At 33.0% G+C, this 15,658-nt stretch overlaps 1 protein-coding gene, 1 long non-coding RNA gene and 3 other non-coding genes across 5 annotated transcripts; 4 read left to right on the plus strand and 1 right to left on the minus strand.

Annotated features, from left to right (window-relative positions):
• The first annotated feature begins 3,071 nt into the window (after positions 1-3,071).
• On the plus strand, positions 3,072-5,396 carry LOC112004417 (universal stress protein PHOS32). Its single transcript, XM_024036663.2, has 4 exons — positions 3,072-3,610; positions 3,715-3,824; positions 3,926-4,044; positions 5,211-5,396. Exons 1-4 carry the CDS (start codon positions 3,436-3,438, stop codon positions 5,296-5,298), a joined length of 492 nt encoding a protein of 163 aa, XP_023892431.1. The 5' UTR covers positions 3,072-3,435; the 3' UTR covers positions 5,299-5,396.
• Positions 5,397-6,801: 1,405 nt separating this feature from the next.
• LOC112004437 (small nucleolar RNA Z157/R69/R10) lies at positions 6,802-6,899 on the plus strand. The gene has a single exon (XR_002882100.1). It is a non-coding gene; the product is annotated as a small nucleolar RNA Z157/R69/R10 (small nucleolar RNA).
• A 78-nt stretch (positions 6,900-6,977) lies between these two features.
• On the plus strand, positions 6,978-7,063 carry LOC112004438 (small nucleolar RNA R11/Z151). The gene has a single exon (XR_002882101.1). It is a non-coding gene; the product is annotated as a small nucleolar RNA R11/Z151 (small nucleolar RNA).
• Positions 7,064-7,154: 91 nt separating this feature from the next.
• LOC112004439 (small nucleolar RNA Z152/R70/R12) lies at positions 7,155-7,265 on the plus strand. Its single transcript, XR_002882102.2, has one exon. It is a non-coding gene; the product is annotated as a small nucleolar RNA Z152/R70/R12 (small nucleolar RNA).
• Positions 7,266-11,104: 3,839 nt separating this feature from the next.
• LOC136069507 (uncharacterized) lies at positions 11,105-13,371 on the minus strand. The gene is made up of 2 exons (XR_010630714.1): positions 13,193-13,371; positions 11,105-11,477 (listed from the first exon to the last, which is right to left on the minus strand). It is a non-coding gene; the product is annotated as an uncharacterized LOC136069507 (long non-coding RNA).
• Between the last annotated feature and the right edge of the window lie 2,287 nt (positions 13,372-15,658).

The following is a 15,658-nucleotide window of genomic DNA, read 5'->3' on the forward strand; positions in this document are numbered from 1 at the left end:
TTTTTTTGTTTGGGGGGGTGGGGGGGTTGTGGGGGGTGGCACATGGCCCCCCCTCTGCCCTACTGTATCTCTGCCTAAGTTTTGAGTTTTTTTCCCCCTAATCATATGTGTTTTTGACAATTTTTTTTTCCTATGGTGTTATAAGAAAATTGATTTACGAAAGCTTATATTACCTCCCCATACACTAATATTTCCCGAATCGAGGGAGTAATAGCAACTTGCCACGCTGCTTATGAGTTGTCAGGGACATAGGAAATGCACAGATGATTGTAATGAACCCATGCCGAGCCTAGTCCAAAGTCCAACCCATTAGAATGACACATAGTGCATGTGAATTAATGGATATGATCAAAGTGGAAGAGCTAGACTTGCATAGATAATTAGTTGCAAAATACTTAGTTACACATTGGTTATACAAGTTAGTTAGTCGTTCTTTAACTTTTCTTGATAAGTTTCATGAATAGGCACCAGTATAAAAACCTTGTAAAAATCCTGTAACTCTTTATATATGATCAATGCAAATTTCTACACTTCCTTTTTAAAGCCCTCTTCTCTTGTTTTGCTTTACTCTGGGTGGGCAATTACTTCGAATTAAGTTAGTTTTCACCAATTATCATTACTTTTTTTTTTCATTCACTTTTCTTAAAACTTGTCAGGTTCATTAAAAGTGGTATCAAAACCATTAATTCGAGATGAATGAATCCGTTGCACTTCATCAAAATTCCATGGGGTTATTGAAATTTAAAGGTGAAGATCCTTTGTGGTGGCTTTTCAAGGTTTACGAATTCCTCACACTTGAAAACACTCCACCACGCCACATGGTTTTGATTATCTCTTATTACATAGAAGGAGAGATGGGAAAATGGTTTTAAGACCTGAAGAAATTGGGATTATGTAAAAATTGGATGGAATTTCTAGAATTGCTATAATAATGCAAGAAAGGTTTATTGAGTTGGAATGATGATGTCATTGTATCTATCAGCAAATGTGAGCCTTATATCAAAACAAAGCTTATTAGAAATCAGGTATAGAGTAATCTATATCTATATATATCTAAAAACTAAAATATAGTATTTATTGTTGCTACGCTTTTGTTGAGCTACATTAGCGGTCACATCACATTATCCACCTACTTCCAACTCATTCTTTCTTATTTTTGAAATATTTTCTTCTTATTAATTTTCTAACTTATTATTACACTCTTTTCAACCTTTTCCCTTCATTTTACCTTTTCATCTCCCCACTGATATCCCTTAATATCACTCTTCCTTTATTTTTGGCTCTTTTGATTTTCATCCTCTTACTATTTGCAATTCTCTCTCGCTTTCTATCTATAGTTTTCCCACACACACAAGGTTATTTCTCTCTCACTCTCTTAATATATATTTTTTAATTTTTGGTGGATTTTTATTTTTATTTTTATTGCATCTCTACTATAGAATGATGAATTTTTGTATTATTTAGAACTCTACTTTAGATTGGCAAGATTTAGTTTTGCATTTTTAAGTTATCTTCTTTTTTCTTTTCTTTAATTTCATAGATGTAAACTTATTGCATTATAAAGATAGTATATAAGAATATAATGTTATTCTATTACATAGCATGACTTGGATGATTTGATGTTTATATTATATATATATATATATATATATATTATTACTCGTTTTCTTCTTATCTTATTTTCTGTAAATTTTTTATTCTCTTTGAAAAAGTTCTCTCTCTCTCTCTCTCTCTCTCTCTCTCTCTCTCTCGATTTTATATTCTTTCTTACAACTCTACTTTAGGTTAATAGATTATTGTGTTTTTAAAAAATCTATTTTGAGTTAATACGTTTTGATGTTGTATTTTGAGTTCCACATCACAAATAGTCTCTCTCCCTTTTATAACTTTGGTTTGATCATTGTTTGAATTACTACATAATTATTTTGGAAGTGAGAATTGAATTTATATCAAAACACAATATTGATTATGCATTTGAGTGTGCCTATCATTTGAGTAATATTAAGTGCAATTTTATTATGATTTATTATTATCATGATAATCTCCTTTAAGAGAATGAGGAACTTGAATAATTTATTTGAAAACTTAAGAAGTATAACATAATTTATAAGAAAATAGACCACCTCATAAAAGAATAATATCAATCAAACACACCCAAAATAATATAATAATATATTGGTAGAGATAGAAAGATGAAATAATTTTAAAAATAATTTAATTTTTGGGGAGAATAAATTATCTTTAATAAATTTTAGAAAACAAATTACATATTATTTTACAATTGCAAAATAATTATCTACAATTTAAATAAATTTCAATGACTACGAGATTTAATATACTTTTAATATTTAATTTATAACATGAAATGAATATATATATATATATACACTGAGAATAGTCTGAGATGATAATTTTCCGAAGCTCCAAAAAATGCAATGGTTTTGACAACAACTAATTGTACTTTGACATTGAAATTTTCTCTTAAAAAACACCGGCATTATGGCCGCTTGTTTTCATTATATTTTTCCTGACAAAAAGTGGATTCTTCTAGAGACTAATCGAATTTGTGCTTTGCAGCTCAAGGTTTAATTAATTTGATTCTTCTGTCTCCTTTTCAATTAATTAATTTGACCTGCCCTTCAAACTTTGACATAGGTGCAAAGGTAGGCAGCAAGCTGCTTTTTTTACTCTTCTTTTCTATTTTTTCCCTCTCCAATAGTCTTTTTTTTTTCTTCTTTTTTTTTTTTTTATCAGACAAATTTTCAGTCAATCCTATGCTATGCAACACTTCAGATAATTGAAGTACTATAGTCATCAAAATTTTCATCTAAAAATTAAGACCCTCTCTCACGTGGCACCTCACTTGAGCCCAACAAAACACAAAAGAAAAAGACTGAAATTTTCAGTAAAAAACTCAATGCCTATAATTTGAGGGACATAAAAATTAATAAATAAATAAAAAGGAAGAAAAAAATTAAAGTATCTAACAAAGTAGATGTGCTGTGCACTAAAAGGACTAGTTGAATCACATAATTGACTAAAGATGGCACACCTGTTTTATACTGTCCTTTTTAACAATACAACAAGCAGAATCATTAGCTTTATGCTAAATTCCTTTCCTTTCCTTTCCTTGTCTGGTTTTTGATATGAGACAATCTTATCATCAAGGAATAAAGATGTATATTTAGCTTCAGCATCGGTTACATGTAGTATCAATGACGGGTTCCCACTAGTGCCTTCAAGAACCTTCTCCTTCGTTCATCAAAAAAAAAAAAAAGAACCTTCTCCTTCATTCTATCGAATCCAAACAAACAGCATAAGTACACTTTGTGTGGCAAGCCAATACTCTAAATTCAAAAGCTCTAGCCTGCAGCTTCATTATTGAGAGAGAAAGAAAGAAAGAAAGAAAGAAAGAAAGAGAGACAGAAAATCGAGATGGGAAAAGCTCGTACAGTTGGTGTAGGAATGGACTACTCTCCAATCAGCAAAGCAGCACTTCGATGGGCTGCTGATAATTTAATGGAGGAAGGAGATCGCATCATCTTAATCCATGTCCAGCCACCCAAATCCGATCATACCCGGAAGGAACTTTTCCAGGACACTGGATCACGTCTCTACCTTTTACCTTAATCTTTGTTCAATGTTCATGACTACTCTTTTGCATGTGTATACTCAATACTCATAACCCTTTTTTCTATGTTTTTGTTTTTGCAGCTTTAGTTCCTCTTGAGGAATTTAGGGAGATTAACTTTTCGAAGCAATATGGACTTACAAATGATCCAGAGGTTCTTGAAGTTCTTGATGCAGTGTCAAAGACCAAAGGGGTATTGATTTTATTTGCTTTCATTCTGTATATATACATATTTGTCATGAAAGTTTTGCTAGCTGTGCATAGCCATGGATGTGACTGTATGTGTTGGGACAGGTGAAGGTGGTGGCCAAGGTCTACTGGGGGGATCCAAGGGAGAAGCTGTGCTATGCTGTAGAAGATCTCAAGCTCGACTCACTTGTTGTTGGAAGCAGGGGTCTAGGCGCTATCAAAAGGTAAACTTTTATCATCGCTTACTCCAGAATTCAGGATCATTCACCAATAACCATTTCCATTTGTCAAAGTGGTAATCAAACCATATTAGGGATAAAACTTAGTTTGGCCTTGTATATTCTCTCCATACACATCAAGTATCTTCCTGTCTTAAATGTAAACATTCTTGAAAAATCTTGACATCTGATGTGAAAGTGTGAACATCGTGTATATAAAGTGTATATCAAGAAATGTGAAATAATAATTTTCCTTAATTTTGCATCTAAATGAATCTTTTAGAATTACTAAGAGAACATTATTAGTTTTTGTCATAAGGCAATTAACCACATGATTAGATTGAGAGGACCAATTGATAAAGATGTGGAGGCCTTTTAAATTGATTAAAATTTTAATAAATCAAATTAATGAATAAAAATGATTGATCTCATACTAAGTATTCTACTTTATGCTTCATCAATCGTAACTAGCTTACATGTTTTTTAATTTTTTCTTATAAAGTAACTAAAATTTAAATTGGCAAAAAAAAAAAATGATATGTAACATATTATAGTTGATAGAGTATAAAATAGAACACTAAAAGTAAGATAAAAGTTTTTAATTTCAATTTAATCTTGCAAGCCTAGTATATACATAGGCATCCTTATAATATTTTTTATGTTAAAAGGAAGATAAAATTTTAGTTGGCGTACTAATGAAGACTAAGGGATACATTGAACGTTATTTTTCTATTAAAAAAAAAAAATCTGTAGTAGCCATAACAATGTAAACCAGATCGGTGTATGGATTAACCTTGATTTGTCAATCAGGGTTTAAGGGATAATTCAAGTGGTTCTAACATTGTATAAAGGAGCAGGAGTTTGAACCCACACACACCTCCCTCCCCCTATATATCTAAGGAAAAAAAAAAAAAAAACCTTGATTTGTAAATGAATCCTATGAAAGACCTCATCAAACATCTAATTACACATCTGACATGAGCATAAAATTGAGGAGGCCAGTGGATCATATATAAAACTCAATTAACTTTTTATTGTCCATGTAATTTTTCAAAATATTGAATTTTCTGGGCAATGTGTGTGTGTGTGTGTATGTAATACATGAATAAGGTGCATAATTAATTCGTTGTGACTTGTTTGATTAAAGCTAAAAAGGGTTATGTGATTTGCAGGGTGTTGCTTGGCAGTGTGAGCAAGTACGTTGTGACAAATGCTTCATGTCCGGTCACTGTGATTAAGGGAACCCTTTCTAAGCCTTAAAAACAAGATTGCTGTCTCTATAAGTGGTCATCACTTTCTGGATGTTTTCTTTTATAAAAGCTTATGTCTAATTCAAGTGCAAGTATTGGCTTTTTTTTTTTTTTTTTTTGAGTAAATAATAATACTTATTAGAACATACATGAAAATAGTAATATTAGTATTTTAATACGGGTTTAAGTATTGGCTTATAAAAAAAAAAAAAAAAAACCTTGATTTGTAAATGAATCCTATGAAAGACCTCATCAAACATCTAATTACACATCTGACATGAGCATAAAATTGAGGAGGCCAGTGGATCATATATAAAACTCAATTAACTTTTTATTGTCCATGTAATTTTTCAAAATATTGAATTTTCTGTGCAATGTGTGTGTGTGTGTGTGTGTATGTAATACATGAATAAGGTGCATAATTAATTCGTTGTGACTTGTTTGATTAAAGCTAAAAAGGGTTATGTGATTTGCAGGGTGTTGCTTGGCAGTGTGAGCAAGTACGTTGTGACAAATGCTTCATGTCCGGTCACTGTGATTAAGGGAACCCTTTCTAAGCCTTAAAAACAAGATTGCTGTCTCTATAAGTGGTCATCACTTTCTGGATGTTTTCTTTTATAAAAGCTTATGTCTAATTCAAGTGCAAGTATTGGCTTTTTTTTTTTTTTTTTTTGAGTAAATAATAATACTTATTAGAACATACATGAAAATAGTAATATTAGTATTTTAATACGGGTTTAAGTATTGGCTTATTGAGAATGCAGTTTGTATTATCGTGGTTGACATTTTTGTCATTTTAATGTATTTCGATTAGGTAATTTTTATTAAATTTTTTGAAAATTATAAAAGTACAATTATATTTAAAAATTTTACATGTAAAAATACCCTTGGATGGTATTTAATAATATCTAATCTACATCTATAAATAAAATTGTCTCATAGAATTGTGAGTATTACTCATGTCTTTCTTTTTGCTTAGCAATCCTTCTTAGATAGACATTTCGTGGTTTATTCTTGCTATTTTTGCATGATTTTGTATTTACTATGTTCTTTAGGCTTCATGAAAAATAGGAAATTAAAATTTAGTTAAGGAATTCATGTCAAGTAGTTAAAGAAAAAATTAAAAGACTGTTATATTGTGTCTTTTTCTTAATAATATTCTTTTGGGATAATTACAGATTATCCACCTGTGGTTTAGCTTGAATTTAAGTTACCCACCCGAGGTTTTATTTTTGACACTTTACCCACTCATAGTTCATTTTGTCTATGTTCCGTAACCCACCTCTAATTTTTTCGTTACTCTAACACGTTTCATCAAAAAATTAAACAAGAAATCAGATCAAACACTCCTCTCCCACACGCTCTCTATGCTTGCTTAACCACTTGGGATCTTAGATGCTCCACAAATAGGATTGATCTCTTCACTTGTTGCTTCTGTTCAGGTTGAAGAACTTGGATTCAGATGTGATAGTAAGCCACCTCTAATTTTTTTGTCTCTGTCTATGTTTGTTTGAAGTGTGCGGTGATGAGGCTATTTGTGGACTAGAGTTTCTGATCTAGGTTCTTCTTCCCATATTTTGAACACAAACCCTTGGCTGTCTAAGCACATTACCTCTATTTCTTTTTATTTTTTGGTTTTTAATTTTTTTTTTTTAATTTGTGTATAAAAGATGCTTGATTTTTTGAATTGGGCTAATGATGATAACTTCATTATCTTAGCAGATTTCGGTGAGAGATTTATTTCGATGATTTGAATGTTGCACACACTAAAGCCCCCTAATAATATGTATGCTATCTTTTAAATATTATATAGTTTCACTTTTTTTTTTCCCCTTTTAATTGTTAAATTTGGTTTGTAGGACCTGGATTGTATGATAAGATTAAACACTTGGATAGTGTTTTGGGCAGTGGACGAGACCCAAAAGGCCTCGCCGTGAGCTCATTTTATTAAAACGACTTCTCCTTCCATTGAGCTCTAGTCCCAACAAATTCATTGCTCAATTTATGCAATCGTGTACTATATATGTGTGTGTTTAATCGAATCTGTTTGGGTTTTTCTTGATTATGGGGCAAATATTCTGTTTGGGTTTTTCTTGATTATTTTTTTTAAGGTTTAAATTTTCTGGGGTTTGATGTAAAAGTGTTTGTGTTTTTTCATATTAGGAAATTCAGTTTCCTTTTTCGTTTGGGGTTTTTTATTGTTGTGGGGTTTATTGCATGGGGGTTTGTGATTTGGGAAATTCCACATTGTTACTTCAATTTTGGTGTTTCTGGAATTTTTTTTTTTTTTTTTTTTTTTTTTTTTTTTTTTTTTGAGCAGGTACATTATTGGAATTGTCTAGAAAGGTTTCACTTTCAAATTAGAAAATTCAGTTTTCTTGCACGATCAAAACCCAGATGATTCTCTATCTAATAAATTAAGTGGGTGGCATTGTAGCATCTAAGATCCCAAGTGGGTAAGCAAGCGTAGAGAGTGTGCGGGAGAAGAGTGTTTGATCTGATTTCTTGTTTGATTTTTTATGAAACATGTTAGAGTAACGAAAAAATTAGAGGTAGGTTACAGACCATAGACGGAATGAATCACGAGTAGGTAAAGTGTCAAAAATAAAACCACAGGTGGGTAAGTTAAATTTGAGCTAAACCACAAGTGGGTAATCTGTAATTATCAATATTCTTTTAAAAAGTACATCATCTTAGAATAAGATTGTTTAGAATTCCTCATCATCATAGAGTTTGTAAGTCATAACCATTTATTATTAAATGAATATTTTAGAAATTATCACATCTCAAATTTAAATAAATATCAAAATGATGTGAGTATACATGTTTGTTTAAAAATGTTTTCTCTTAAAGATTAAAACTTTAAATGTTGAAGAAGAGAGCAATTTAAATTACTTGTTAAATAATTAATAATTATGATTTTAAGAAGTCTATGGCCTGTGCATGATGGCCTTGTGCCCACACCTTTAATTTTGATAGGAAATCCAAAAGAAGTCAGAAGACATTGAGTATCACAGGTTCATTACAAGGATGATACATGCGTTACACCATCTTGGTCAAGGTTGAAACTTGCCTCCTCAGTTGCCAATCTCATTTTCTTGAATCTGAATTTGATGAGTATCATTTGGTTCAATGCGAGGAGAGAATTCTACACCACGGTTGGAATTAGCTTCATTCCTTGGATCCTTATTCCATTAAACCCTTAAACAACATCAACAAGTAATATGCTTTAATTTGTTTGAGAAACAATTCCAATAACACATCGAAATTTACAGAGAAAACAAGCCCAGTCCAAGCCAAATTTGAACTTCACCAAGATCAATCCCACATCAAAATTTTGAGGTGACAGGTCAAAGAAATATATCAAAATTTCCTTCTTGAGATGTTCGGCCTGAGCAGAATCCATCTAGGGGACTCAGCAAGTAGAAAATATATAAATAAATCTGTACAACTTAATTTAGGTTTGAGGGAGTAAGAACGGGGGAGGGATGAGGATGGCTAATTGGATCAGTTGTAGAAGAAGTAGTAGAAGAAGATGACATGGTTTGACGCGGGTCTATTGCTCTAATACCAAAATGAAAGAATAATAAGAGTTTGTGTTTTGATTTGCGTCTTTGAAAACATTCCAAGAGTTGTTGCTCTGATACAAAAGAGAGAGAATAATAAGAGTTTGTGTTTTGTCTTTCTTTTTTTGGGCAACATAAGAGTTTGTGTTTTGATTTGTTTCCTTGAAAATATTTTACTTTTATATTTATATTATATTCAAACGAACCTAGATAAATATTTGTTTACAAGATAAATAACTATAATGTTGTATTTGGAGTACATGAGAACTCCTAAGTACTATCACATTGCTTTGAAAGTATTTGAATTACAAGAGAACTCCTAAATAATAATATTACTATCTGCTTGCTTTGGAGATTTTAGTGGTGGTGATTGATGATCATCCAATGCCTTGATTTTAGCTGTAGATAATGTTGTCTCAATAAGTTAGATCAAGTTCAACGCAAAAATCCTTCTAAAAAAAAGAAAAAAAAATTTCAAGGCAAAAAGTTAGTCAAGTCCAAAGCAAAAAGTTAGTCAAGTCCAAATTAGTTCTTTTAATTTTGGTTGGCTGAATCTGGTTGTCCAACAGAAAAATCTCTTTGCAATCAGTTGAAGGATCAAAGCTCGGACTCTTATATCAAAAAGATGCAAAAGAAATTTGAATAGATTTAAAAATAGATTGATTCATTAATTGGGAGGATGAGGTACATAATCCTCGACCCTGAAGGAGAAAAACGTGAACCTCAAATAGGAGTCACAGACTTAATTTATATTCATTATACCAAACTAGTTTTATAAGGTGAAGCTTAGCTATTTATATTAGGATGTAGTGTCTTCAATTCAAGATTTCAGTTGTCTGCAAACCTTTTTTATTTTTTTTATTTTTTTGGTAACAAAGGAAAATCAAAGAGCGTGCACAAAAGACTGGGATGCCATCTTTGCCAATTGCTGGACTTCTTTGAATATGGGTTCAGGAGCAACTTTGATTTGAAGACTTTGAAACATTCTCTTTTGGGTTCGAATATCCTCTAGTAGAATCTCTGCTCCCTTGTTGTTTGAATTTATGGTTGCCAGCTCATCCGCTAAGTTTTCTGAGTTAACAAGTAAGATGGCTTTTCTATATCCTTCCTTCCAAACAGCGTAGAACACTTCAGCGAATTGTTAGAAGATTGCTGGTCTTCTTATTCTTCGTATGCCATGAGAAACATCCCTTCTTGACGGACTGTCCTAAGTGATTTTTAATCACAAAGGCTCCTCCATCCCAATTTGTATTGCCGCGAAGGTTTTTGTTTCCTATGATAATTAAAATCTGCCATTCCTTGCAGTTTGAGAAATTTTTGTAATATCTTTTCTCTTGTGGGTCGTAGTAGTGTTGCTCTTGGGAAGTGACTGCTTGCATCCATTCACTCTTTAGTCTTTGGACTGTGAGCAAAGCTTGATGGATGTCTGGCTCTATTCTCTCAAAAATAGCTCTATTTCTTGTCTTCCAAATTGTCCAAAAAATCGCTCCTTGTTCGATCAAAATCTCTATATCCCCTTGACTTTTTATATTACAATTTTCAATTTGTGACTTCATCCAGTTAGCCATATCTGTTGTGCATATCAAATGAGTTCTCAGCCCTTGCACAGCACCATACCATATAGCTCTAGCAAAATGACATGACATGAACAGATGATCTAGCGTTTCCTGGTCTTCTCCATAAACCGCACATGTATCATCCGTAATTATTTGCCTCTTGGCTAATTCGATTCTTGTAGGTAGTCCACAATGAAGAATTTTCCACAAGAAAGTAGTCACCCTAAAAGGAATCCCCAGTTTCCATAGATTAAGCTAGCATTTTTTCCTTGTGTGGTCATTATGATTAGCACTTTCTTGATTTAAGACCGATAACATCTTGTAGCCCTTCTTCACTTGGTATTCATCGCTACTAGAGAAGGGCCAGATTACCTTATCAATTTTTCCAAATTTGGAAAAAGTCGTGCTCAGGATAGCTTCTGCTTCAATCCTATTAGAAACATTATTAATCAAATTACTATTCCAGTTCCCCGATATAGGGTCCATAAGGTCTTTAACTGTACCATATTGTAATTGAAGTCGATCTAAACAGTCATCACTCCTTGGTTTGTACCAAAGGGAGTCTCTCAATCTAATGCTATCTGTCACACCCCAAACCCCAAAAGGTCTGAAGCATGAGAAAGACGTCTCAAAGTACTCGTAGATTTTTTCTTTTTGACAATCTAATCCACATAAATCATATCAAGTACCAACATCAAGAATTATCATAATAATTTCATTTAATATACTCTCAAAGTAAATCAGAGCTCTATAACACACTTACAAACAATAACTAAAAAACCATGTGCCTCCACATAATACATGAATATATATATATTACAAAATTTTAATGATATAAATGAAAAGTCCCAAAGCTCTCTAAAATATGCAATCCCAACAAAACTCTTGGGCTAACAAGCCTCAAGAGCCCAACTTCTAATAAAATTAACTACTACAAGCACCCTTAAAAACAACTAGATCAAATCACCAACCATTAGTAATGTAAGTCTCCCAATTCAGCATAAAACTTCAATCACTATTGATAAGGCAAGCTCCATTCCCATGATATAGCTAATTAATCTGTAAGACTGTGAAAGATTGGGATGAGCTAAAGCCCAGTAAGTAGCATAATTAATGGGGGTGGGGGAAATGCAAGTTTCATCTATTATAATAATAATAATATGACAAGAATGATTTAATAATGAAATACAAGTTCCTCAAAGTAAATATCTTGAAACTATACATTATAATCTATGAGCATCAACAATGTAATTTCCAAAGCCATAATATCTAACATAAGATAAATTATCACAAATCTACCATACTACCACATAAACTAGTCAGGAGATCCACCCATTCACAACTGGCATGATATTGTCCTCTCTGGTATGCAGACTCTTGGCCCCATGGAGAGCAGCCTCACCCATACCCTCAAGGTTTTTCTCTCCCCCTATGGGCAGCAGAGAGAGCGCGTCAAATAGGACCTCTCTTGCATGTGGTCTCTTGACCCCATAGACAGCAGTCTCACCCATACACAATCAAGAAACCTCTTCCCCCCATGGATAGCAGGGAAGAACGCGTCATCCAAAGTAAAAGGGCACTGACCTTGATTTGATTCCGTTGTCACAAAGACTACGGAAACCAAATCGGGTGATCACCAGGAAATCACACATAGCATGGTGTTAAAACAACATAAACTCATAGGTTACATTACTTTGAAACACATAGTTCATATCCAGGTAGTTTCAGAAAACCTTAAATAATCTAACTTCTACAATTTTTGTAGGGTTTTCAACTTCATTCTTGTCAACAAGATTTTCTATCAATTTCCCAAGTACTAAGACAAGATAAGCATCTTAAATATTCCAATACACCATAAAATCCAAGATTTTCTTATCAAGATTAAATAAAAGATGCTCATTTATCCATATCACAAATTCATGCATTTCTCCAAATGCAATACCAAATATGATGCATTTTCATATACATAATCATATATATATATATATATATATATATATAAGTTACGACACAATAGTTTTTAGAAAAGTATAATTTCCATACGTAGTTTCCAAAAGCGTGTCTAACCCAAAAGCATTTATATAACATGGTTATTTTTCAAAATCCCATTAAAAAGCTACTTGCCTTGCAACCGGCAAAAAGCCTAATTCTCCAAGCTTCAAAGGAGATTAGCTAGAATCTCAACAATGTCAAGCAGACCTCACACAATAAGCATAAAGCTTAAAATTGTATCTAGCTACAATTTAGGAATTGCCAAATAATCACTTAATTAGGCAAGCCTAGTATTTAACCTCATCAATAATAATATATTCCACTTCCATAGTTTCTCAACAATTTGATTCACAAGACATAAACTCCAATTTATAAAGTAAACCCATTTAATATCATCTCCAACATTATGACTAGCTTCCAAAATTTACACTAAATCATTAAGAGACCCATGAAAGCAAAATCAATATATCCTCCAAGATAAGAAATTTAGAACTTCAACTAACTCTAAATAAACCCAATAGCAATGGAAAAATTGGATTTACCAACCATCACATGTTATAACTCAAAACCCCCCAAATTTTTCGTCATACATAAACCTTAAGTGGCCATCAATAGCACAAAATATATACCCACTCATCAAATAATTCCACCAATACAAAACTCATACATAAAAACACATAAATACCACTTCCAATGCTCATAAATCACATGGGTATCATTATTAAACCTTAAATAAAAATAACCTCAAGCAAAAGTGTAAAACCCACTAAAAAGATGAGAAATTGTTTACCTCAAAAAAAGGATGTGAAGGTGCTTATGGGTTCACAAGAATTTTCCAGTGATCATGCTCAAAAATGATGGTGAAAAATGGTGGGTGGTGGTGTGTGAAGTACCGGGTGGTGAGGATATGAGTAGAGAGCAGAGTATATGAGAGAAAACAAAAAGAAATGAAAAGAAGGAAATGCTGAGAGTGAGCCGGCCAAAGAGAGGATAAGATGGAGTGATTGTGAGGTGAGTAGTGGGGTTAGGTGAGGCTTGGCACGTGGGAAACCAAAATAATCTGACCTTGACCCCCCCCCCCCTTTTTTTTTTTGTCTTGACTGGGTCGTTACACTATCCCCTCTTCCCACTTGCCACTTTGCTTGTGCCAATGAGGAGTTCCTTGTTTGCCATATATTTTTCCGTATCTTGCTGGAGTTTTTAGAGACTCGATCTATTTCCCATATATGGTTGATCTTGGGGAAATATTTTCTTTTCAAGGTTTTGGCTAGTAACGATTGCAGATTTTGCCCTATCCTCCAGAATTGTTTTGCTACTAAAGCTTTATTGAATATTTCTGTTTTCCTGATTCCAAGACCCCCATTGCATCTTGTTTGGCAAATCTTTTCCCAAGCAATTGTATGAATCTTTCTCTTCTCAATATTATCACCCCACCAAAAATCTCGCACTATTTTATCAATTTGATTACAAGTATCTTTTGGAAGGAGGTGTATCGACATTGTGTAAATTGGCATAGCTTGTATGACTGATTTGATCAAAGTGAATTTACCTACTTAGGACAATAACTTACCTTTCCAGTTCTGTAGTCTACTTTGAATTCGATCAATGATTTGATTACCTATGTCATTTATTTTGGTACATGGGTCAATAGGAATCCCCATATATTTCCCAATCTTGTTTTTCATCTGAATCTTGAACTTATGTTGCAAATCTTCCCTTTCTTCCGAATTGCAGTTTGGACTGACAATAATGGCGGATTTACTATCATTTATTTTTTGTCCAAACATTTTACAAAAGTTTTCCAATGCCTCTTTCAATTTCTCTGGAGTTTGTTTGTTTAGTTTCATGAATAAAAGGATGTCATCAGCAAAAAAAAAAAAAAAAGTGTGATATAGGCATTTCTCCTTTTCGTAAGGCAATACCCTGTATGAGTCCTTTATTCTCTATATCCAGTAGCATGCAAGATAGAATATTAGCACAAAGAATAAAGAGGTAAGTGGAAAGCGGATCACCTTGTTTGATACCTCTTTTTGGTTTGATGTTTTCAGTTGGTGCACCATTGATTAGGATTCTGTAGGTTACAGTGCTTACACATTGCATAATAGAATTAATCCATAGTTGGCTGAATCCCATTTTTTGGAGGACAACTTCCAAGAAATTCCAACTTAGGCAGTCATAAGCTTTAGCTTTACTCTCAACTTTACTTTTATAGCTGCAAAATGAGCTCGACCTTTTTTCTTGCTTTTTATGGTATGGAGTAATTCATGAGCAATTATGAGATTGTCTGAAATTAGGCGCCCTTTGATGAAAGCATTCTGATATGGGGTAATAATGTCTTCCATAATGGGTTTTACTCTGTTTGCCAAAACTTTTAATGCCACCTTATAGGCAACGTTACACAAGCTGATTGGTCTAAAGTATCCACCCATTTCTAGACTTTGGCACTTTGGGATCATGGTGATGAAAGTGTTGTTGAGTTCTTTGAGGATGAAACTTGATTTTAAAAAACCAAGCGTAGCTTGTGTAATTGTAGGTCCCATGCTATTTCAACACTTTTGGGGAACCAATGCAGGAATACCATCTGGACCCCGTGCCTTCTAGGCTTCCAACTGAAAAACAACATCTTTAACTTCCTTTTCTGTGAAGTCTTTGTCCAGTTCTTGCCTATGTATGAAAGATAACCCCGGAAGATTGTAATTGTCTAGCCTCCTTAGAATGTCTTCCTTGCTCATCTCTTCTAGCATTTGGTAAAGCTTTTCAAAGTGTTCTCTAATATGTGTTCTAATAGATTCATCGTCCTCCAACCATTGCCCCGAGTCCTGTCTAATGCGAACTACACGATTATTTATCCTCCTTTGCTCTGCAAACCTGTGTACGTATATATTGATGTGCTCTTTATATTATAGTTTGAATAATTTGTTGTGTTTGTGGCCTATAGGAAATAGTGCAGCTCTTAAGTTAGCTAGACATGCCCAATGGTGGGTGCGGATAAATTTTGGTTTCAAAACATACCTTACTTTCTGAAAAATGTTATGGGTATTTATTTTTTACTAAACAAAAAAAAAGAGCTCATAAGTGTGATTACTCATGAATGGTGTGTTATTATCCAACCAATAGTAGAATTTTCTACTACTATGTTAAAACTGGAAATTGAAAGAAAATTCTAGAGAAACTAAGAGAATTCAAGATGAGAGAAAAATGCTTTCATTGCTCAATTTGAGAAAATGAATACAACTACTATCAAAATACGTACTCT

Source organism: Quercus suber, unplaced genomic scaffold (assembly GCF_002906115.3).
Source record: "Quercus suber isolate HL8 unplaced genomic scaffold, Cork oak 2.0 scaffold_174, whole genome shotgun sequence".
Taxonomy (NCBI): domain Eukaryota; kingdom Viridiplantae; phylum Streptophyta; class Magnoliopsida; order Fagales; family Fagaceae; genus Quercus; species Quercus suber.

What these genes read in the sequence shown, in the direction of transcription:
- LOC112004417 (XM_024036663.2), top strand. Translation starts at nt 3,436, where the DNA reads ATGGGAAAAGCTCGTACAGTTGGTGTAGGAATGGACTACTCTCCAATC. An exon ending in TTTCCAGGACACTGGATCAC is followed by an intron (nt 3,611 to 3,714) that starts GTCTCTACCTTT and finishes TTGTTTTTGCAG; the next exon opens with CTTTAGTTCCTCTTGAGGAA. An exon ending in CAGTGTCAAAGACCAAAGGG is followed by an intron (nt 3,825 to 3,925) that starts GTATTGATTTTA and finishes GTGTTGGGACAG; the next exon opens with GTGAAGGTGGTGGCCAAGGT.